At 51.5% G+C, this 24,751-nt stretch overlaps 1 protein-coding gene across 3 annotated transcripts in view; it reads left to right on the top strand.

Annotated features, from left to right (window-relative positions):
• LOC137306496 (pyruvate carboxylase, mitochondrial-like) overlaps positions 1 to 24,751 on the top strand; it is a 1,155,436-nt gene that overhangs the window by 1,003,603 nt on the left and 127,082 nt on the right. For all 3 annotated transcript variants that reach the window (XM_067975757.1, XM_067975758.1, XM_067975759.1), the window contains 2 exons: positions 1,928 to 2,084; positions 11,312 to 11,552. In XM_067975757.1, coding sequence (XP_067831858.1) covers positions 1,928 to 2,084; positions 11,312 to 11,552 — 398 coding nt within the window. The remainder of the gene's footprint in view (positions 1 to 1,927; positions 2,085 to 11,311; positions 11,553 to 24,751) is intronic.

Here is a 24,751-nt window from a genome sequence, read left to right as displayed (position 1 = left end):
CGAAAGAGCCGTCCAATTGGTCCCACTCCCCCCTGCTCTTTCCCCCCCCCCCCCCCGAAGCCATTTTCTTTTACCCCTGCGATTCACCGTTCGTAAGTTTACTGCTTCCACGGCCCTTTCAGGCAGCGCGTCCCGATCACATCTGCCCCCCTCGCCGATTTTTATTTCCAATGAAGCCAAGAAGCTCCCACTGATGCCCCGGCTCACTCTTGACAAAGCACCTCATGCACAGAATTGCAGAACAGCGGCCATTTCTACCGCAGTTGTAGGTTGAGCAGCATCGCTGAGAGGAATCTTCCGAGCAGATCCTGGAGTGTGACCCCCCCCGCCCCCCCCGCCCCCGTTGAAAACGGCAAGGGGCTGGCCTGATTCTCGTTCGCAAATGGGCGATGACCTGATGTGGGGGCGAGGGAGGCGCGATTGTTGAGGGTTTACAAACCTGCTCCAGGCGCTTTGATTGTATTTGGCAAAAAGAGAGAAAAAAAATGGAGGGTGTGTGGGGGACAGGAGAGAGGCTACCTTGTGTATAGAGAGACAATGTATGTTCTGTGTCTGGGTGCTGAACCTGCCCTGGGAGTGTTTGATGGGACAGTGCAGAGGGAGCTTTACTCTGTATCTAACCCTGTACCTGCCCTGGGAGTGTTTGATGGGACAGTGTAGAGGGAGCTTTACTCTGTACCTAACCCGTGCTGTACCTGCCCTGGGAGTGTTTGATGGGACAGTGTAGAGGGAGCTTTACTCTGTATCTAACCCTGTACCTGCCCTGGGAGTGTTTGATGGGACAGTGTAGAGGGAGCTTTACTCTGTATTTAACCCTGTGCCTGCCCTGGGAGTGTTTGATGGGACAGTGTAGAGGGAGCTTTACTCTGTATCTAACCCTGTGCCTGCCCTGGGATTGTTTGCTGGGACAGTGTAGAGGGAGCTTTACTCTGTATCTAACCCTGTACCTGCCCTGGGAGTGTCTGATGGGACAGTGTAGAGGGAGCTTTACTCTGTATCTAACCCTGTACCTGCCCTGGTATTATTTGATGGGACAGTGTAGAGGGAGCTTTACTCTGTATCTAACCCGTGCTGTCCCTGCCCTGGGAGTGTTTGATGGGACAGTGTGGAGGGAGCTTTACTCTGTATCTAACCAGTGCTGTACCTGTCCTGGGAGTGTTTGATGGGACATTGTAGAGGGAGCTTTACTCTGTATCTAACCCTGTACCTGCCCTGGGAGTGTTTGATGGGACAGTGTGGAGGGAGCTTTACTCTGTATCTAACCAGTGCTGTACCTGTTCTGGGAGTGTTTGATGGGACATTGTAGAGGGAGTTTTACTTTGTATCTAACCCGTGCTGTACCTGACCCTGGGAGTGTTTGATGGGACAGTGTAGAGGGAGCTTTACTCTGTATATAACCCTGTACCTGCCCTGGGAGTGTTTGATGGGACAGTATAGAAGGAGCTTTACTCTGTATCTAACCCGTGCTGTACCTGCCCTGGGAGTGTTTGTTGGGACAGTGTCGAGGGAGATTTACTCTGTATCTGGCTGTGCTATACCTAACTTGGAGAGTCCAGCCTTGAACGGAACACAAATGAAACAGGACCTAATGGAGGAATATTAGATACTAAGCGAGATGGGAAAAAATAATTCTGAGCACCATTGCAATTTAAACCATGAGAAGATTGCCTGGGGACAAACTGGGAAAGGCTAACTTTCATTGCTAATCCAGGTTAAATAGGAAATCAGGAGCCAAGTAATGGGAAAAATGGGACTTTCCCATTCGGAAACAAGGACCAAGGGGTTATGAGTCGGCAGGGGATCAGTGCTAGTGTTAAGGTTTCGTGGTGTCGTGTTTGGATGGGTCTGATGAATGCTCGTTCTTTTTGAGAATGCCGAGCGACACGTCTGCCAATGTTGGTTAACCTCCGTGCCCTCTTGCCCACAGGTGCCACCTTTGACGTGGCGATGCGCTTCCTCTACGAATGCCCCTGGAAACGTCTGCAGGAGATGCGCAACCTCATCCCCAACATCCCCTTTCAGATGCTCCTGCGAGGTGCCAACGCCGTGGGTTACACCAACTACCCTGACAACGTCGTGTACAAGTAAGACGTCTCCCTCCGCCCTGAGCCACCCTCTTACACCGTCCGTCATCTCCTCCGGCCCGCCATTGTGTGTGTCGGTAGTATTTGAAGGTGGCAGGACAAGTTGAGAAGGCGGTTAAAAAAGCATACGGGGCTCTGGGCTTTATTAATAGAGGCTTTGAGTGCAAAAGCAAGGAAGTTATGCTAAACCTTTATAAATCACTGGTTAGGCCTCAGCTGGAGTATTGTGTTCAATTCTGGGCACCACACTTTAGGAAGGATGTCAAGGCCTTGGAGAGGGTGCAGAGGAGATTTACTAGAATGGGACCAGGGATGAGGGACTTCAGTTATGTGGAGAGACTGGAGAAGCTGGGATTGTTCTCCTTAGAGCAGAGAAGGTTAAGGGGAGATTTAATCGAGGTGTTCAAAATCATGAGGGGTTTTGATAGAGGAGATAGGGAGAAACTGTCTCCAGTGGCAGGAGGGTCGGTAACCAGAGGACACAGATTTAAGATAATTGGCAGAAGAACCCGGGGGGAGATGAGGAGAATTTTTTTTACGCAGCGAGTTGTGATGATCTGGAACGCGCTGCCTGAAAGGGCGGTGGAAGCAGATTCAATAATAACTTTCAAAAGGGAATTGGAGAAATACTTAAAAGGGATAATTTTGCAGGGCTACGGGGAAAGAGCAGGAGAGTGGGACTAATTGGACAGCTCTTTCAGAGTCGACACAGGCACGATGGGCTGAATGGCCTCCTTCTGTATTGTATCATTCTATGTTTCTAAGTCCTGACACACACAATGTGCCGCAGACTGGCATCACACACAGCCTCACCCACTGGACCCACTGCCCCAGGACAGTGTTGAGTAGAGAGTGGGCATTCTGTCGTGGGAAGGTGAGAACACTGCTCGATACAATTTTTGAAAAGGGCATTGGGAAGGTTTCGAATCAGAAAGTATTTAAAGACGGATAATGGTCATTTGGCACATGTTGTCATTTGAACAGAGATTCAGATTGGCACAAGATGGAGCCGCTAAAATCTGGGCACCAGGAACACACCGGGCACCAGGAAGACTCTGGGCACCAGGAACACACAGGGCACCAGGAACACACAGGGCACCAGGAACACTCTGGGCACCAGGAACACACTGGGCACCAGTAACACACTGGGCACCAGCAACACTCTGGGCACCAGGAACACACTGGGCACCAGGAACACTCTGGGCACCAGGAACACACTGGGCACCAGTAACACACTGGGCACCAGCAACACTCTGGGCACCAGGAACACACTGGGCACCAGGAACACTCTGGGCACCAGGAACACACTGGGCACCAGGAAGACTCTGGGCACCAGGAACACACAGGGCACCAGGAACACACAGGGCACCAGGAACACTCTGGGCACCAGGAACACACTGGGCACCAGTAACACACTGGGCACCAGCAACACTCTGGGCACCAGGAACACACTGGGCACCAGGAACACTCTGGGCACCAGGAACACACTGGGCACCAGTAACACACTGGGCACCAGCAACACTCTGGGCACCAGGAACACACTGGGCACCAGGAACACTCTGGGCACCAGGAACACACTGGGCACCAGCAACACTCTGGGCACCAGGAACACTCTGGGCACCAGGAACACACTGGGCACCAGGAACACTCTGGGCACCAGGAACACACTGGGCACCAGTAACACACTGGGCACCAGTAACACACAGGGCACCAGGAACACTCTGGGAAACCAGGAACACACGGGGCACCAGTAACACACAGGGCACCAGGAACACTCTGGGCACCAGGAACACTCTGGGCACCAGTAACACACTGGGCACCAGCAACACTCTGGGCACCAGGAACACTCTGGGCACCAGGAACACACTGGGCACCAGGATCACACTGGGCACCAGTAACACACAGGGCACCAGGAACACTCTGGGAAACCAGGAACACACGGGGCACCAGTAACACACAGGGCACCAGGAACACTCTGGGCACCAGGAATACACTGGGCACCATTAATACACTGGGCAGCAGTAACACACTGGACACCAGTAACACTCTGGGCACCAGCAACACACTGGACACCAGTAACACTCTGGGCACCAGTAACACTCTGGGCACCAGTAACACACTGGGCACCAGTAACACTCTGGGCACCAGCAACACACTGGGCACCAGGAACACACTGGGCACCAGGATCACACTGGACACCAGTAATACACTGGGCACCAGTAACACTCTGGGCACCAGTAACACACTGGGCACCATAAACACTCTGGGCACCAGCAACACACTGGGCACCAGGATCACACTGGGCACCAGTAATACACTGGGCACCAGTAACACTCTTAACACACTGGGCACCAGCAACACACTGGGCACCAGCAACACACTGGACACCAGGATCACACTGGGCACCAGTAACACACAGGGCACCAGGAACACACTGGGCACCAGTAACACACGGGGCACCAGTAACACACTGGGCACCAGGAACACACTAGGCACCAGGAACACACTGGGCACCAGGAACACTCTGGGCACCAGGAACACACTGGGCACCAGTAACACACTGGGCACCAGCAACACTCTGGGCACCGGGAACACACTGGGCACCAGGAACACTCTGGGCACCAGGAACACACTGGGCACCAGCAACACTCTGGGCACCAGGAACACTCTGGGCACCAGGAACACACTGGGCACCAGGAACACTCTGGGCACCAGGAACACACTGGGCACCAGTAACACACTGGGCACCAGCAACACTCTGGGCACCAGGAACACTCTGGGCACCAGGAATACACTGGGCACCATTAATACACTGGGCACCAGTAACACACTGGACACCAGTAACACTCTGGGCACCAGCAACACACTGGACACCAGTAACACTCTGGGCACCAGTAACACTCTTGGCACCAGTAACACACTGGGCACCGGTAACACTCTGGGCACCAGCAACACACTGGGCACCAGGAACACACTGGGCACCAGGATCACACTGGGCACCAGTAATACACTGGGTACCAGTAACACTCTGGGCACCCGTAACACACTGGGCACCAGTAACACTCTGGGCACCAGCAACACACTGGGCACCAGGATCACACTGGGCACCAGTAATACACTGGGCACCAGTAACACTCATAACACACTGGGCACCAGCAACACACTGGACACCAGGATCACACTGGGCACCAGTAACACACAGGGCACCAGGAACACACTGGGCACCAGTAACACACAGGGCACCAGGAACACACTGGGCACCAGTAACACACGGGGCACCAGTAACACACTGGGCACCAGGAACACACTAGGCACCAGTAACACACAGGACACCAGGAACACACTAGGCACTAGGATCATACTGGGCACCAGTAACACACAGGGCACCAGTAACACACAGGGCACCAGTAACGCACTGGGCATCAGCAACACTTTGAGTACCAGGAACACACTGGGCACCAGGAAGACACTGGACACCAGGAACACACTGGGCACCAGGAACACTCTGGGCACCAGGAAGACACTGGACACCAGTAACACTCTGGGCACCAGGAACACACTGGGAACCAGGAACACTCTGGGCACCAGTAACACTCTGGGCACCAGGAACACACTGGGCACCAGGAACACTCTGGGCACCAGTAACACTCTGGGCACCAGCAACACACTGGACACCAGTAACACACTGGGCACCAGGAACACACTGGACACCAGTAACACACTGGACACCAGTAACACACTGGGCACCAATAACACACTGGGCACCAGGAACACTCTGGGCACCAGCAACACACTGGGCACCAGGATCACACTGGGCACCAGTAATACACTGGGCACCAGTAACACTCTTAACACACTGGGCACCAGCAACACACTGGACACCGGGATCACACTGGGCACCAGTAACACACAGGGCACCAGGAACACACTGGGCACCAGTAACACACAGGGCACCAGGAACACACTGGGCACCAGTAACACACGGGGCACCAGTAACACACTGGGCACCAGGAACACACTAGGCACCAGTAACACACAGGGCACCAGTAACGCACTGGGCATCAGCAACACACTGGGCACCAGTAACACACAGGGCACCAGTAACGCACTGGGCATCTGCAACACTTTGAGTACCAGGAACACACTGGGCACCAGGAACACTCTGGGCACCAGGAAGACACTGGACACCAGTAACACTCTGGGCACCAGGAACACACTGGGCACCAGGAACACTCTGGGCACCAGTAACACTCTGGGCACCAGGAACACACTGGGCACCAGGAACACTCTGGGCACCAGTAACACTCTGGGCACCAGCAACACACTGGACACCAGTAACACACTGGGCACCAGGAACACACTGGACACCAGTAACACACTGGACACCAGTAACACACTGGGCACCAGTAACACACTGGGCACCAGGAACACTCTGGGCACCAGTAACACTCTGGGCACCAGCAACACACTGGACACGAGTAACACACTGGACACCAGTAACACACTGGGCACCAGTAACACACTGGGCACCAGTAACACACTGGGCACCAGGAACACTCTGGGCACCAGTAACACTCTGGGCACCAGCAACACACTGGACACCAGTAACACACTGGGCACCAGGAACACACTGGACACCAGTAACACACTGGACACCAGTAACACACTGGGCACCAGTAACACACTGGGCATCAGGAACACACTGGACACCAGTAACACACTGGACACCAGTAACACACTGGGCACCAGTAACACACTGGGCACCAGGAACACACTGGACACCAGTAACACACTGGACACCAGTAACACACTGGGCACCAGGATCACACTGGGCACCAGTAACACACTGGGCACCAGGATCACACTGGGCACCAGTAACACATTGGACACCAGGATCACACTGGGCACCAGTAACACTCTGGGCACCAGTAACACACTGGGCACTAGTAACACTCTGGGCACCAGTAACACACTCGGCACCAGTAACACACTGGGCACCAGGATCACACTGGGCACCAGGAACACTCTGGGCACCAGTAACACACTGGGCACCAGTAACACACTGGGCACCAGGAACACTCTGGGCACCAGTAACACACAGGGCACCAGGAACACTCTGGGCACCAGTAACACACAGGGCACCAGTAACACTCTGGGCACCAGCAACACACTGGACACCAGGAACACACTGGACACCAGTAATACACAGGGCACCAGGAACACTCTGGGCACCAGTAACACACAGGGCACCAGTAACACACTGGGCACCAGGAACACTCTGGGCACCTTGTATCCCTGCGAACTCCTGACTGGGTGATGAGCTGGGGGGAGGAGGAGACTTTGCCTTGTGCTGTTTCTAGTCAATCAATTCCTTCACCTCAATGGTCCCTCTCTTGCCTTTCGAAATGAGGATAGTTTCCCTCAGTACTTAATTCTCTAAACAAGGTTCTGGTGAGTTTTCCCTGCCCTGGAATAAATGGGCCGAGTAAATCAGAGCGGATATTTTCATCCTTGGAATTTGACCTCAGTTGAGAGCCTCTTAAGTCTTGTTAATCCCAGTTACACGCAAATTAGAAGTGAATGGAACCACTGTGATATTCTCACAAGCTCTTTATTCCAAATGCTGGCTGCACATGATGAGCTTTAATTGTAGAAACTCCAAATCCATCTGCCGCTGGGACCAATTCGCAATCAGGAGCTGACTCGGTGAGAGGTCGGTTCAGTCAGCCAGCATCTCCCTCCCACAATTGATTCCATCAACTCCAGCTCATCCAAAACTCTGCTGCCCTCCCGTATCCTAACTCGCACCGAGTCCCGTTCACCCATCACCCCCTGTGCTCGCTGACCTACATTGGCTCCCGGTCCGGGAACGCCTCGATTTTAAAATTCTCATTGTTGTTTTCAAATCCCTCGCCCCCCCTCCCTATCTCTGTAACCTCCTCCAGCCCTACAGCCCTCTGAGATCTCTGCGCTCCTCCAATTCTGGCCTCTTGCGCATCCCCGATTTCCATCGCTCCACCATTGGCGGCCGTGCCTTCAGCTGCCTGGGCCCGAAGCTCTGGAATTCCCTCCCTAAACCTCTCCGCCTCTCTCTCCTCCTTTAAGACGCTCCTTAAAACCTACCTCTTTGACCAAGCTTTTGGTCACCTGTCCTAATATCTCCTTATGTGGCTCGGTGTCAAATTTTGTTTGATTTACGCTCCTGTGAAGAGCCTTGGGACGTTTTACTACATTAAAGACACTGTATATATGGGAGTTGTTCATTTGGAGGAAATTCTTATCTCTTCAGTTCAAGAAAACAAACAGAAGTTGTTATTCAGGAGGGCGCGGGATGAACCAGGACAACATACTACCGATAAACACACAGGATTTTCAGAGTCTCTGCTCCTCCCGACTGCAGGAGAGGCAGGAACCCTCTCATTCCATCTACAGTGCCATATCATTGTGAGGGACATCACAAAATATCAACTTCCAGCCCTCTTACTACAAGGCCCTCACACTCACCCTGTCTGGAGTGGGGGCCCAGTCTGTACTCAGTCTGTCTGGAATGTGAGCCCAGTCTGTACTCAGTCTGTCTGGAGTGTGGGCCCAGTCTGTACTCAGTCTGTCTGGAATGTGAGCCCAGTCTGTACTCAGTCTGTCTGGAGTGTGGGCCCAGTCTGTACTCAGTCTGTCTGGAGTCTGGGCCCTGACTGTACTCAGTCTGTCTGGAGTGTGGGTCCTGACTGTACTCAGTCTGTCTGGAGTGTGGGTCCTGACTGTACTCAGTCTGTCTGGAATGTGAGCCCAGTCTGTACTCAGCCTGTCTGGAGTGTGGGCTCAGTCTGTACTCAGTCTGTCTGGAGTCTGGGCCCGGTCTGTACTCAGTCTGTCTGGAGTGTGAGCCCAGTCTGTACTCATTCTGTCTGGAGTCTGGGCCCGGTCTATACTCAGTCTATCTGGAGTTTGGGCCCTGACTGTACTCAGTCTGTCTGGAGTCTGGGCCGAGACTGTACTCAGCCTGTCTGGTGTCTGGGCCCGGTCTGTACTCAGTCTGTCTGGAGTGTGGGCCCAGTCTGTACTCACCCTGTCTGGTGTGTGGGCCGAGACTGTACTCACCCTGTCTGGTGTCTGGGCCCGGGGTCTGTACTCAGTCTGTCTGGAGTGTGGGCCGAGACTGTACTCAGTCCATCGTTTTATATAAGGATAATTTTATGTAGTTACCTGGTATCTGTGCTGCCTGGTCAGATTGTAAAGAAATGAGAAAGTCCTGGTTGAATTCCCAGGGATCGGGAGGAGGAATAATAGTCCCGACACTATGATTGGCCTCAGTTCTCCGGATTGGGAGAGTTAAAGTGTGGAAGTAGCTCCTGATCACTAGACAGTGTATATGTGTGTGTGTGTGTGTAGGAGTACAGGTTCATAGCTCCTTGAAAGTGGAGTCACAGGTGGATAGGGTGGTGAAGAAGGCATTCAGCATGCTTGGTTTCATTGGTCAGAACATTGAATACAGGAGTTGGGATGTCTTGTTGAAGTTGTACAAGACATTAGTAAGGCCACACTTGGAGTACTGTGTACAGTTCTGGTCACCCTATTATAGAAAGGATATTATTAAACTAGAAAGAGTGCAGAAAAGATTTACTAGGATGCTACCGGGACTTGATGGTTTGACTTATAGGGAGAGGTTGGATAGACTGAGACTTTTTTCCCTGGAGAGTAGGAGGTTTAGGGGTGATCTTATAGAAGTCTATAAAATAATGAGGGGCATAGATAAGGTAGATAGTCAAAATCTTTTCCCAAAAGGTAGGGGAGTCTATAACGAGGGGGCATAGATTTAAGGTGAGAGGGGAGAGATACAAAAGGGTCCAGAGGGGCAATTTTTTCACTCAAAGGGTGGTGAGTGTCTGGAACGAGCTGCCAGAGGCAGTAGTAGAGGTGGGTACAATTTTGTCTTTTAAAAAGCATTTGGACAGTTACATGGGTAAGATGGGTATAGAGGGATATGGACCAAGTGCAGGCAATTGGGACTAGCTTAGTGGTATAAACTGGGCGACACGGACATGTTGGGCCGAAGGGCCTGTTTCCATGTTGTAAACTTCTATGATTCTATTCTATTAATATAGCACATCTCATCTCACTCGCTTTGCAAACGTCCCACTTGCTTTTGAAGTGTAGTCACTGTTGTAATGTAGGAAATTTGCCCACAGCAAGATCCCACAAACAGCAATGTGATAATGATCAGGTCATCTGTTTTAATGATATTGGTTGAGGGATTAATATTCCAGGACATCGGGGAGAACTCCCCCTGCTCTTCTTCCAATAGTGGCCCGAGAGGGGCAGACGGGGCCCTCGGTTTAACGTCTCATCCGAAAGACGGCACCTCCGACAATGCAGCACTCCTTCAGTACTGGCACCGGGAGTGTCGGCCTGGATTATGGGGCTCAAGTCTCTGGAGTGGGGCTCGAACTCATGACCTTCTGACTTAGAAGCGAGAGAGAGCGAGAGAGAGACCCAGTGAGCCATGGACAGGGTCAGACTTGGCTGTGATGCCCCCGCAGTGGAATTGCCCGTCAAAGTGCCCTATCTGGTCTCGCAGGTGGAGAATGGCTGCTTGGGTGACATAGCAAGAGTCAGCACTTCGAACAGAGGAGAAAATGTCTCCAGTTGGGTTATACCAATCAGGAAAGATTGAGCAGGCTGGGGCTCTTTTCTCTCGAAAAGAGAAGGCTGAGGGGTGACCTGATAGAGGTCTTTAAGATTATGAAAGGGTTCAATAGGGTAGACGTAGAGAAGATGTTTCCACTGGTGGGGGAGACCAGAACTAGAGGGCCATAAATATAAGATAGTCACTAATAAATCCAATAGGGAATTCAGGAGAAACATCTTTACCCAGAGAGTGGTGAGAATGTGGAACTCGCTCCCACAAGGAGTGGTTGAGGCGAATAGAATAGATACATTTAAGGGGAAGTTGGATAAACACATGAGGGAGAAAGGAATAGAAGGATAGGCTGATAGGGTGAGATGAAGTAGGGAGGGAGGAGGCTCGTGTGGAGCGTAAACACCAGCATGGAGCAGTTGGGCCGAATGGCCTGTTTTCTGCTCTGTAAATTCGATGTAACTTTCAGGGATTGCCAACACAAGTTTACTCAACAAAAAAACAACCGTAAAGAGACAGAAATTGGACAGTAAGAGCCTAAGAGCAGAACATGAGAGTGGGATCTAACGCCTGTGCTGCTTGTGCCGGTTAGGTTCTGCGAAGTGGCGAAGGAGAACGGGATGGACATCTTCCGAGTGTTCGACTCCCTCAACTACCTGCCGAACATGATCCTGGGCATGGAGGCTGCGGGCAGTGCCGGCGGAGTGGTGGAGGCCGCTATCTCCTACACCGGGGACGTCTCCGATCCCGAAAGGACCAAGTACTCGCTGGACTACTACCTCAGGCTGGCCGACGAGCTGGTCAAGGCCGGCACCCACATCCTCAGCATCAAGGTGAGTTGGACGACCGCTCAGTGGGAGTCAGGGGAACCCTTAATCCCACCCCACCCCCCCTCCCCGCCTCAGCTCCTGCTGCTCCGCCAAAAAAAAAATAGCACTAACCTTACTTGTTTTCGGAACGTGTAACCGTGGGGGAATACATCATCTTTGGTAAGCAGACCCACTTTCACTTCCTCCTCACCGTACCTGTTTCCAGCGGCAGGAGGGTCGGTAACCAGAGGACGCAGATTTACGATAATTGGCAAAAGAACCAGAGCGGGGAGATGAGGAGAATTTTTTTTACGCAGCGAGTTGTGACGATCTGGAATGCGCTGCCTGAAAGGGCGGTGGAAGCAGATTCAATAATAACTTTCAAAAGGGAGTTGGAGAAATACTTGAAAAGGAAAAAATTTGCAGGGCTGCGGGGAAAGAGCAGGGGCGGGGGGAGTGGGGCTAATGGGACAGCTCTCTCAAAGGGCCGACACAGGCACGATGGGCCGATCGGCCTCCTTCAGTGCTGTATCCTTCTCAAATCCATTTGTACTGTTGGCTCATTGACCGTAGTCAATCCTCTCGCAATCAATCACCCATTTAGTGGGGAGAGGGTGATGTTTCCCTCAGGGAGGGGGGGGGGGGGGCCAGGTGTCACGGCCAAGACGCCCACGTCCGTGGGTGGCGATGTCCTCACTGGAGGGCGGGATTCATGGGTCCCTTCCTGAGAGAGGAAGAAAGGAAGGAGGGAGGGAGCGAGGGAGCGAGGAAGGAAGGAGAACAGACAGGAAATACCACGCAATTCGCAGTGTATTATTCTGTTGCTAAGGTGGAGCGGTGTCCCTTTAAGGCCGCCACATCTAATTGTCGTGAAGTGAAGCCAGTCTCAGCCCAGTTTCAGAGTTTGGTCCAGGAACATTGTCGACGACCGAGGCATAGCAACCAGGGGGGGGGGAGGGGCAGTAGTAGTCATGGTAACCAGAGGGGAGGGGCAGTGGGAGTCATGGTAACCAAGGGGGAGGAGCAGTGGGAGTCATGGTAACCAAGGGGAGGAGCAGTGAGAGTCATGTTAACTCGGGGGAGGGGCAGTGGGAGTCATGGTGACCAGGAGGCGGGGCAGTGGTAGTCATGGTAACCAGGGGCGGGGCAGTGATAGTCATGGTAACCAGGGGGGAGGAGCAGTGGGAGTCATGGTAACCAGGGGGCGGGGCAGTGAGAGTCATGGTAACCAGGGGGCGGGGCAGTGAGAGTCATGGTAACCAGGGGGCGGGGCAGTGAGAGTCATGATAACCAGGGGGCGGGGCAGTGGTATTCGTGGTAACCAGGGGGGGCAGTGGGAGTCATGGTAACGGGGAGCGGGGCAGTGGGAGTCATGTTAACCCGGGGGGGGGGGGCAGTGGGAGTCATGGTAACGGGGGGCGGGGCAGTGGGAGTCATGTTAACCCGGGGGAGGGGCAGTGGGAGTCATGGTAACGGGGGGGCGGGGCAGTGGGAGTCATGTTAACCCGGGGGAGGGGCAGTGGGAGTCATGGTAACGGGGGGCGGGGCAGTGGGAGTCATGGTAACCAGGGGGGAGGGGCAGTGGGAGTCATGTTAACCCGGGGGGGGGGGGGGGGGGCAGTGGGAGTCATGGTAACGGGGGGCGGGGCAGTGGGAGTCATGGTAACCAGGGGGGAGGGGCAGTGGGAGGCATGGTAACGGGGGGGCGGGGCAGTGGGAGTCATGGTAACCAGGGGGGAGGGGCAGTGGGAGGCATGGTAACCTGTGCCGTAAAATAGTTTCATAACTCCAAATGATTTCTTGTCTTTTTAAAACTGCAGCTCACTCTTTACCCTCATTCCAGCTCAAAGAAAGAAAGATTTGCATTTATATAGCGCCTTTCACAGCCTCAGGACGTCCCAAAGTGCTGCACAGCCAACGAAGTACTTTTTGAAGTGTAGTCACTGTTGTAATGTAGGAAACGCAGCAGCCAATCTGCGCACAGCAAGATCCCACAAACAGCGATGAGATAATGACCAGACCATCTGTTTTAATGATGTTGGTTGAGGGATAAATATTGGTCTAGGACCCCCTGCTCTTCTTCCAATAGTGGCCGTGGGATCTTTTACATCCACCCGAGAGGGGCAGACGGGGCCTCGGTTTAACGTCTCATCCGAAAGACGGCACCTCCGACAGTGCGGCACTCCCTCGGTACCGGCACTGGGAGTGTCGGCCTGGATTGTGGGGCTCGAGTCTCTGGAGCGGGGGCTCGAACCCACGACCTTCTGACTCAGAGGCGAGAGTGAGCCACGGCTGACACGCGCGGGTGTGATGCCGTACGTCGTCAAATAACCTGCCTGAGCGGACACACGAAGAGGTGGGGGGGAGGGGCGCGAAACGCCCTCAAAATGCCCCCCCGAGCGGCAGAAGCCAGCTAGTGTCTCTCTCCCAGCCCCCAGCAGCTGGTTTCTCCCTCCCTGTCAACACTTGCTGGTTGACATGCTTGAGCACTTGCATGGCGGGGAACAGAGTGCTGATTGATAGCTTTGTTGTATTATTTAAACTGTGTTTTCTCAGCGAGACACATACATCAACAGAGCAATTAGGAAAGTTAGTATGAAAAATTTATCACCTGTTCACTATGTGCAACCAACTTCATGAAGAACGCTGATATATTAAAACAAATCAGACACATTGCCATCCCTGGGTTCAGAGAAGTGGTTCCTGCCTTTTTCATTTGGACTAAAACCTCGATGGCTATTAAATTTGGGGTGCGAGGGAGGGAGGGGGGGTTCATTTCCTGCGCGCTTCGAATGTACAAGAGCTCTTGTCAAAGGTGCGTTATTCGAATTTTGTTCTTTGCGAGGCCGCCCTGATCGCCCATCCTTAGTGCTTAAGCTGCTGCAGCCCTTGCGCTGACGCGCTGCGCATGCAATGGGAGGGAATTCCGGGATATTGACCCAGCAATTTCACGCCCCAAGTCAGGATGGTGTGTGAGGTGATGATATTCCAGCCTTCGAAAGTGGCAGAACATCGCATCGAATCTTATTTTAAGTTTAAAATCGCGAGTGAATTTACAGCACAGAAACAGGCCATTCACCCCAACTGGTCTATGCACCACAGGAGCCTTCTCCGAACTTACTTCAACTAATCATATCAGCTTCCCTTTCTATTCCTCCCTCCCACATTTACATATCCAGTATCCCCTTAAATCTATGCTATTCGCCTCAACTACTCCTTGTGGGAGCGACTCCCACATTCTCACCACTCTCTGGGTGAAGAAGTTTCTCCTGGATTCCCCATTGGATTTATTGGTGACTATCTTATATTTATATTTCCCTAGAAGTAAAGGGAATTAGGGGTTACGGGGAGCGGGCAGGAAATTGGACATGAATTTAGATTTGAGGTTAGGATCAGATCAGCCATGATCTTATTGAATGGCGGAGCAGGCTCGAGGGGCCGATTGGCCTACTCCTGCTCCTACTTCTTATGTTCTTATTTGGAAGTAAATAATGAGAAACTGTTCCCATTGGTTGAGAACCAGAGGACACAGGTTTAAGGTGATTGGCAAAAGAACCAAAGGCGACACGAGGGAAACCTTTTTTACGCAGCGAGTTGTGATGATCTGGAATGCGCTGCCTGAAAGGGCGGTGGAAGCAGATTCAATAATAACTTTCAAAAGGAAAAAATTTTCAGGGCTACGGGGAGAAAGCGGGGGAATGGGACCAACTGGATTGCTCTTACAAAGAGCCGACACGGGCTCGATGGGCTGAATGGCCTCCTTCTGTGCTGTAACCATTCGATGATTATGGCCCCTAGTTCTGGTCTCCCCCACAAGTGGAAACATCTTCTCTACATCTACCCTATCGAACCCCTTCCTAATCTTAAAGACCTCTTATCAGGTCATCCCGTTTCTGGAGAAAAGAGCCCCAGCCTGTTCAGTCTTTCCTGATCAGTTTATATTCCAAAGGGTGAACAAGTACATTAGTAGCAATCATATAATGTAGTTCTACAGATACAGTCGACCTAACTCCTCGAGTGGACAAAATTATAAACGGGTGACAACTCGAAGGACCAGACTAGCCCTTTGTAAATGGTTTCAATTCCACGGCCTTTCACGTTTCTCCCACGGACGTCAAGCTGACCAGTACTGGTTGCTGCCCTGAGATTTCAAACTCCTACTGTTTTCGACTGTCACTCAATTTATAAGAAGAAAGAGCTTGCATTTATATAGCGCCTTTCGGGACTGCAGGACCTCCCAAAGCTTGACAGCCAATGAAGTTTTTGAGGTGTAGTCACTGTTGCGATGTAGATAAGAGAAGGCTGAGGGGTGACCTGATTGAGGTCTTTAAGATTGTGAAGGGGTTCGATAGGGTAGACGTAGAGGAGATGTTTACACTTGCAGGGGAGAGACCAGAACTAGGGGGCTACCAAGATAAGATAGTCACTAATAAATCCAATCGGGAATTCAGGAGAAACTTCTTTCCCCAGAGAGTGGTGAGAATGTGGAACTCGCTCCCACAAGGAGCAGTTGAGGCGAATATCATAGATACATTTAAGGGGAAGCTAGATAAACACATGAGGGAGAAAGGGATAGGATATGCTGATAGGGTGAGACGAAGTAGGGAGGGAGGAGGCTCGTGTGGAGAATAAATGCCGGCATGGACCAGTTGGGCCGAATGGCCTGTTTCTGTGCTGTAAATTCGATGTAATTCCATTTCCAGGGTATTTTCTCCTTTATTGGCCTCTCCCGGGAGATGACGTGGCAGGGGTGGGTGGGAGGTGAGGGAGGGAGTGGGAGACGAGGGAGGAAGCCTTTAGTCAGGATGCTCTGAGTGTGGGGTGGGCTTGATGGACCCGCTGGCCTTTTCCTGCCCGCCAATGTCGGATCCTATCGAGAAAGGGGGAGGAGAGGAACGTCTTCCCGGAGAAAGGAAATCAGTGGATTCTTCCTGCCGATCCTAGCCCGGGCGTCGGAACTGCTGGAACACATTGTCGCTAACCGGGGCCATTGCCTCTATACGCATGGGAGGTGTCAGTAAATGGAGCAGGATTGTGATGGGGAATGGTACAGAGAAGCAGCAGCTCAGCTGATTAATATTTATATCACCGCGAGGAACGCAGCTCCCAGTCTGAATCTAAAGCAGCGTTTTGTCAGTTAGACAGGCTGCTTGAAATCATGTGAAAACAATGAAACGTAATGTTGACTGTGGGACCAGAGTTCTCCCCCTCCCAGCTCCATTCTGTGGGGTGTACAGTGCGTCAGCACAATCGGGCCCGAGATGGGGGCAGGAATTAAGTTGCTTCTCTTTTCAATGGATTGCCCCCCCAGTTTCGGGACCGCTGCACCCCCTGTCTGGGGCCAGCGGGACAGAGAGGTGTACCCCCTCTCTGGGGCCAGCGGGACAGATAACCGTACCCCCTCTCTGGGGCCAGTGGGACAGCTGCAGGTGAACACTAGCCCACCTCTGGGCTGGCACACGCGCGCGCGGAGCTCAGGTGTGGTCAAGACCGGGGCTCAGCTCTCCCGCCCTCCACAGTCGAATATCCCGCCGACCCTCGCTTGCAGCTTCACACTCGGGTGAGATAGTGGGGGCCGCCTGGAGCCCGTGGGGGCCGCAAATCGGCCGAGGCCAACACCTTCAGGGAAATGTCAGTGCAGCAAATCACATCATTAACTGGTTGAATGGTTTTCCCAATTTGGGCATACACAGCCTGAGCTCTGCTCGTTTAACTGTTGAATGGGTAACTCTGGTATATTACGCAGAGTAACAAGTAGAAAATATTTACAGCGAGTGCATAATAACCAATTTACTCTTGTGTGGTTTATATTTTATCGCACTCTCTTAGTATCAACTGTGGCCCGGTGGGTCTCTCTCCCCCCGCTCTGAGGTCAGGAGGTCATGGGTTCGAGCCCCACTCCAGAGACTTGAGCCCCATAATCCAGGCCGACACTCCCACTGCCAGTACTGAGGGAGCGCTGCACTGTCGGAGGTGCCGTCTTTCGGAGGAGACGTTAAACCGAGGCCCCGTCTGCCCCTCTCAGGTGGACGTAAAAGATCCCGCAGCCACTATTGGAAGAACATAGGAACAGGAGTAGGCCATTCAGCCCCTCGTGCCTGCTCCGCCATTTGATAAGATCATGGCTGATCTGTGATCTAACTCCATATACCTGCCTTTGGCCCATATCCCTTAATACCTTTGGTTGCCAAAAAGCTATCTATCTCAGATTTAAATTTAGCAATTGAGCTCGTATCAATTGCCGTTTGCGGAAGAGAGTTCCAAACTTCTACCATCCTTTGTGTGTAGAAATGTTTTCTATTCTCACTCCTGAAAGGTCTGCCTCTAATTTTTAGACTGTGCCCCCTACTCCTAGAATCCCCAACCAGCGGAAATAGTTTCTCTCTATCCACCCTATCTGTTCCCCTTAATATCTTATAAACTTCCATCAGATCACCCCTTAACCTTCGAAACTCTCGAGAATACAACCCCAATTTGTGTAATCTCTCCTCGTAACTTAACCCGTGAAGAGCAGGGGAGTTCTCCCCGGTGTCCTGGGGCCAATATTTATCCTTCAACCAACATCACTAAAAAACAGGTTATCTGGTCATTATCTCATTGATGTTTGTGGGATCTTGCTGTGCGCAAATTGGCTGCCATGTTTCCAACATCACAACAGTGCCTACACTTTAAAAAAAGCTTTTGGAATTCCCTCCCTAAACCTCTCCTCCTCTCTACCTCTCTCTTCCCCTTTTAGATACTCCTTAAAACCTACATCTTTGACCAACCTGTCGTAATATCTCTTTCATAAAAACCGAAAATGCTGGAGATACTCGACAAGCGAGGCGGCGTCTGTGGAGATAGAAACAAGAGTTAATGTTTCAGGTCGAAGACCTTTGCCCAGAACTGGTAGAAGTTAAAGAGTTAACACTTTATCAGCAAGTACAGAGCCAGGGGGAGGGGGAGGAAAGAACGAAAGGGGAGGTCTGCGATGGGGGGGAGTGATTAAATGACAAAAGGGATGCAAGGCAAGGAGGGTGCTAAAGAGACAAGTAAAGAAACAAAAGATGGGTCAAGAGGAGCTATAAATGCCAACAGCAGAATCACTACCAGCACCTACTGTCCGAAAAAATAGGAGCAGTGGTTGTGATCTGAAGTTATTGAAATCAGTGTTGGTTGTAAAATGCCTAATTGGGAGATGAGATGCAGTTCCTCGAGCTTCTGTGGAGCTTTATTGGAACAGTGTAGGAGGCCGAGGACAGGGAGGTCAGAGTGGGACAGGGAATTAAAATGGCGAGCGACCGGAAGGTCAGGGTCACGTTTGCGGACTGAGCGGAGGTGTTCAGCAAAGCGATCGCCCAACCTGTGTTTGGCCTCCCCAACGTAAAGGAGACCGCATCGTGTGCAGCGAATACAGTATAGTACAAGAAAACCACTCTTACACAGGCCCCAATGTCTCCTTACGTGGCTCGGTGTCAAATTTTGTCTGATAATCGCTCCTGCGGAGCGCCTCGGGACGTTTTACTGCGTTAAAGGCGCTGTATAAATTGTGGCTTATGATGAGATGGTGAAGGGTTGGTCGCTGTGGAGAACAGTAGGCTCAGAGGTGAGGTTATTCACCATTCTTGAGGGCCGAGATAAATCGAACCCTGTTGGCATGTTCAAGAACTAAACTCTTGTTGACCGGAGGCCACCGGTTACAGTTATTGGCTTAGTACAAAGAGGAGAAGAGTCAATTCTCTCTTAACTCTCAATTCGCTCTATTCACGTCGTTAGATCATATACATATAGCTTATACGTCTGGTTAGATATAGACATGCGGTTTGCACCAGGTTATACAGTTTTATACCCAAACTAGGATCTAAACGCACACCCACTAGGTTTCTCTGACACTCCCTGAGTGGTCACAGAATATAAAGGCTAATACCCGAAAAGGAGAGCTGACGCTGGCCAGGCGTTCCGTTTTCTCTCTCTCTCTCTCTCTCGACGTCGTCTCTACGTCCCTGACGTAGGTTCTTCCACTTCCGCGATGGTTGGTCTCCGGAGTCTTCGCTCTGGCTCCACGCCCCAGATTCTTCATTCTTGTTCCGAATCTTATCTCTTCAAGCTGTGCTGTCTCTCTCTCTCTCCCATTGGTTTAGGCTTGCTCGCCTAGTCCGTGTCTTCTCCTCATTGACTCTGTCCCAAGGACTTAGGTAGCATTACCTCATTACTCCTTTTCTAAATAAGGACTTGTGTCTTATCACATCTCCTTTGTCTTTCATGAAACTTAGCTAATTCAAACCGGTTCCAGCCAGCTCAGGCCAGCGACTGAACTCAGGTTACTTCAGTTCAAAAGTTGCTTTTGCCTGTGTGTGCCAGCAGTTCGGAATAAACGCAGTAGTTTCTGCAGCCCCTGGTCAACACTCTAAAACCAGGAGCTCGAGCTAAGATGAGAAAGGGGGCAACAGAACTGGTTTCCACCCAGGATGGCGAGTGGCTGAAATGGACTATCCGAGAGGCAGTGGGGGCAGGCCGTGTGGTGACGATTTAGGGGAGGTCAGGATAAATGGATGAGTGAGAGGGATTGGTGCTTGGGGCTATCATGATGGACGGTAGAGGCTGTCACATAAGAACATGAGAAATAGGAGCAGGAGTAGGCCATTCGGCCCCTCAAGCCTGCTCCGCCATTCAATCAGATCATGGCTGGTCTTCGGCCTCAACTCCACTTTCCCGCCCGATCCCCATATCCCCTGATTCCCTTAGAATCCAAAAATCTATCGATCTCAGCCTTGAATATAAGACCATAAGAGATAGGAGCAGGAATAGGCCATTCGGCCCCTCGAGCCTGCTGCTCCATTCAATGAGATCATGGCTGATCTGATTTTTACCTCAACTCCACTTTCCCGCCCTTTCCCCATATCCTTTGACTCCCTCGCTGATCAAAAGTTTGTCCAACTCAGCCTTGAATGTATTCAGTGACAGCTTTTTGGGGTAAAGAATTCCAAAGATTCACAACCCTCTGGGAGAAGAACTTCCTCCTCATTTCCGTCTTAAACGAGCGACCCCTTATTCTGAGACTATGCCCCCTAGTTTCAGATTCCCCCATGAGGGGTAACATCCTCTCAGCATCTACCCTATCGAGTCCCCTCAGAATCTTGTATGTTTCAATAAGATCTCCTCTCATTCTTCTAAACTCCAATGAGTAGAGACCCAACCTACGAAAACAGGCCGCAGCTGGTCCATGAAGTCTGCCCCAGTCTGGCATGAAAGTAACTTCCCCTGGAGTCCAAAAATCTATCAATCTCAGCCTTGAATATACTCAACGACTGAGCATCCACAGCCCTCTGGGGTAGAGAATTCCAAAGATTCACAACCCTCTGAGTGAAGAAATTCCTCCTCATCTCAGTCTTGAATGTCCGACCCCTTATCCTGAGACTATGTCCCCTAGTTCTAGACTCGCCAGCCAGGGGAAACAACCTCTCAGCATCTACCCTGTCAAGCCCCCTCACAATCTTATATGTTTCAATGAGATTATCTCTCATTCTTCTCAATTCCAAAGAGTGTAGGCCCATTCTACTCAGCCTCTCCTCACAGGCCCTGTAGCCCCATGTGATCGTGGACTGACGAGGATTGGGCTGGTGTTTTGCACTGAAAGTAAGCAGCCCAGGGTTCCCTCTCCCTCTGGAATTTCACTGCTCAAAATAAAAACTTCTCACCAGAACCGGGAGCCCCGTCTTTATCGCGAATGAGCTGTGCTTTCGAAATGCTCCTTTTAATTGCAATTTTATTTTGAGCAGAGATGTCAGTGGAAGTCTAACCACCTCCCCTTGACATTCAACGGCATTACCATCGCCGAATCCCCCACCATCAACAGCCTGGGGGTCACCATTGACCAGAAACTTAACTGGACCAGCCATATAAATACTGTGGCTACGAGAGCAGGTCAGAGGCTGGGTATTCTGCGTCGAGTGACTCACCTCCTGACTCCCCAAAGCCTTTCCACCATCTACAAGGCACAAGTCAGGAGTGTGATGGAATACTCTCCACTTGCTTGGATGAGTGCAGCTCCAACAACACTCAAGAAGCTCGACACCATCCAAGATAAAGCAGCCCGCTTGATTGCTACCCCGTCCACCACCCTAAACATTCACTCCCTTCACCACCGGCGCACAATGGCTGCAGTGTGTACCATCCACAGGATGCACTGCAGCAACTCGCCAAGGCTTCTTCGACAGCACCTCCCAAACCCGCGACCTCTCCCACCTAGAAGGACAAGAGCAGCAGGCACATGGGAACAACACCACCTGCACGTTCCCCTCCAAGTCACACACCATCCCAACTTGGAAATATATCGGCCGTTCCCTCATCGTCGCTGGGTCAAAATCCTGGAACTCCCTTCCTAACAGCACTGTGGGAGAACCGTCACCACACGGACTGCAGCGGTTCAAGAAGGCGGCTCACCACCACCTTCTCAAGGGCAGTTAGGGATGGGCAATAAATGCCGGCCTCGCCAGCGACGCCCACATCCCATGAACGAATACATTAAAAAAAAGTGTCAGCTATTCACAGATGTGAAGCTGTCTCTTCCAAAACTCCCTCTCACTATAAATACGGGGGAATGTGCAGCAGGCACTGAGCGTTATACAGCCAATAGCCCGCACCAAACACAAATAAAGCCTTCCTCGGGGCAGACAGCGATGCTACAAAGCATTCACCTTCGGAATAAGATTCCCCACACATCCGTCAGGTGGCTGCGTCTGAACTATATTATGTGTTAATAATTCCAGGTCATTGCCTTGTCATGAGCGTCCCAGAATTTCATTTATTTATTTTGAAAATCATCGGCGGATTTGGCTGATGCAGGGCAGGACTGACAAAGGCCAGTGAAAGCGGCAAGTCAGCTCCGCCGTCTGAGCACTGACATTAATCGTGGGGATTTTATGAGGCGACCTGCCCTCTCTGTCAGTCAGTCACTCCAAGGCTCAAAGCAATTTTTTAGCTCTGAAATCTCCTGGTTTGTGTGAATTTCAGCAGCTTTCATTATCTACGTTTAACTGAACCTGAAGGGCTTTTGATAGAGTAAATAAGGAGAAACTGTGGCAGGAGAATCGGTAACCAGAGGACACAGATTTAAGATAATTGGCGAAAGAACCAGAGACGGGGGGATGAGGAGATTTTTTTTTAACGCAGCGAGTTGTTATGATCTGGAATGCGCTGCCTGAAAGGGCGGTGGAAGCAGATTCAATAGTAACTTTCGAAGGGGAATTGGATCAATTCTTGAAGGGGAAAAGTTTGCAGGGCAACGGGGACTAATTGGAGAGTCGTTCCAAAAGCCGGCACAGGCACGATGGGCCGAATGGCCTCCTTCTTCCGTATCGCTCAGCCAACGTTCCTCGAAAACACCGCCCACGGGTATGTCCTGCCCCACCGGCTGGACGGACCCATCGGAGATGGGGGCACAGTGGTGTACAGTCGGGAGGGAGTGGCCCTGGGAGTCCTCAACATCATCTTCAGACCCTGTGAAGTTCCCTGGCTTCCAGTCAAGCAAAGGCAAGCAGACCTCCGACTAATTATCACCGACCGCCCTCCCTCAGCTGATGAATCAAAAGTTGAAATTTCCCCCAACATTTCATGGGCCAGCAGCAAAGAACGTAAATCCAATACTTCATTCGATTGTTCAACACCAACCTGCATTTATATAGCGCCTTTAACGTAGTAAAACATCCCCAAAGCATTCCACAGGAGCGATTATCAAACAAAATTTGACACCGAGCCACATGAGGAGATATTAGGACAGGCGACCAAAAGCTTGGTCAAAGAGGTAGGTTTTAAGGAGCGTCTTAAAGGAGGAGAGAGAGGCGGAGAGGTTTAGAGAGGGAATTCCAGAGCTTAGGACCCAGGCAGCTGAAGGCACGGCCGCCAATGATGGAGCGATTAAAATCAGGGATGCGCAAGAGGCCCGAATTGGAGGAGCGCAGAGATCTCGGAGGGTTGTAGGGGCTGGAGGAGGTGACAGGGATAGGGAGGGGTGCGAGAGCCATGGAGGGATTTGAAAACAAGGAAGGGAACATCGAAAAGATACAGCCACTCGGCCCATCCTGTCCGCGCCAGCTCGACGAACAACCATTCCAATCCCACCTTCCAGCACCCGGTCCGTAGCCCTGCAGCTAACAGCACTTTAGGTGCAGGTCCAGGTACTTTTTAAAAGAGTCGAGGGTCCCTGCCTCGACCACCAATTCGGCCAGCGAATTCCATACACCCACCGCCCTCTGGGTAAAAAAAGTTTTTCCTCATGTCCCCTCTAATCCTTCCGCCAATCAGCTTAAATCTATGTCCTCTAGTTCTTGAACTCTCCGCTAGGGGAAACAGGTACTTCCTGTCTGCTCTATCTGGGCCCCTCATAATTTTGTACACCTCAATCAAGTCCCCCCTCAGCCTCCTCTGCTCCAAGGAAAACAACCCCAGCCTATCCAATCTCTCCTCGTCGCTGCAATTTTCAAGCCCGGGCAACATTCTTGTAAATCTTCTCTGCGCTCTCTCCAGAGCAATTACGTCCTTCACTTCCTCTACCCCACTCAATACATTCCCGGAGGAAGCCACTCGGCCCATCGTGCCTGTGCCAGCTCTTTGGAAGAGCTATCCAATTAGTCCCTCCTTCCCCGCCGCCCTGCAAATTTCCCCTTAATCCAATTCCCTTTTGAAAGTTACTGCTTCCACCGCCCTTTCAGGCAGCGCGTTCCAGATCAGAACAACTCGCTGCGTTAAAAAAAGAACAGATCTTTTCATCTCTCCCACATAAGAAATAGGAGCAGGAGTAGGCCAATCGGCCCCTCGAGCCTGCTCCGCCATTCAATAAGATCATGGCTGACCTGATCCTCAGCTCAAATCTAAATTCATGTCCAATTTCCTGCCCGCTCCCCGTAACCCCTAATTCCCTTTACTTCTAGGAAACTGTCTATTTCTGTTTTAAATTTATTTAATGATGTAGCTTCCACAGCTTCCTGGGGCAGCAAATTCCACAGACCTACTACCCTCTGAGTGAAGAAGTTTCTCCTCATCTCAGTTTTGAAAGAGCAGCCCCTCATTCTAAGATTATGCCCCCTAGTTCTAGTTTCACCCATCCTTGGGAACATCCTTACCGCATCCACCCGATCAAGCCCCTTCACAATCTTATATGTTTCAATAAGATCGCCTCTCATTCTTCTGAACTCCAATGAGTAGAGTCCCAATCTACTCAACCTCTCCTCATATGTCCGCCCCCT

The sequence above is a fragment of the Heptranchias perlo genome, chromosome 43 (assembly GCF_035084215.1).
Source record: "Heptranchias perlo isolate sHepPer1 chromosome 43, sHepPer1.hap1, whole genome shotgun sequence".
NCBI lineage: Eukaryota > Metazoa > Chordata > Chondrichthyes > Hexanchiformes > Hexanchidae > Heptranchias > Heptranchias perlo.
The sequence above is the reverse complement of the archived record's forward strand: the minus strand, read 5'-3'. Positions and strand labels throughout refer to the sequence as shown.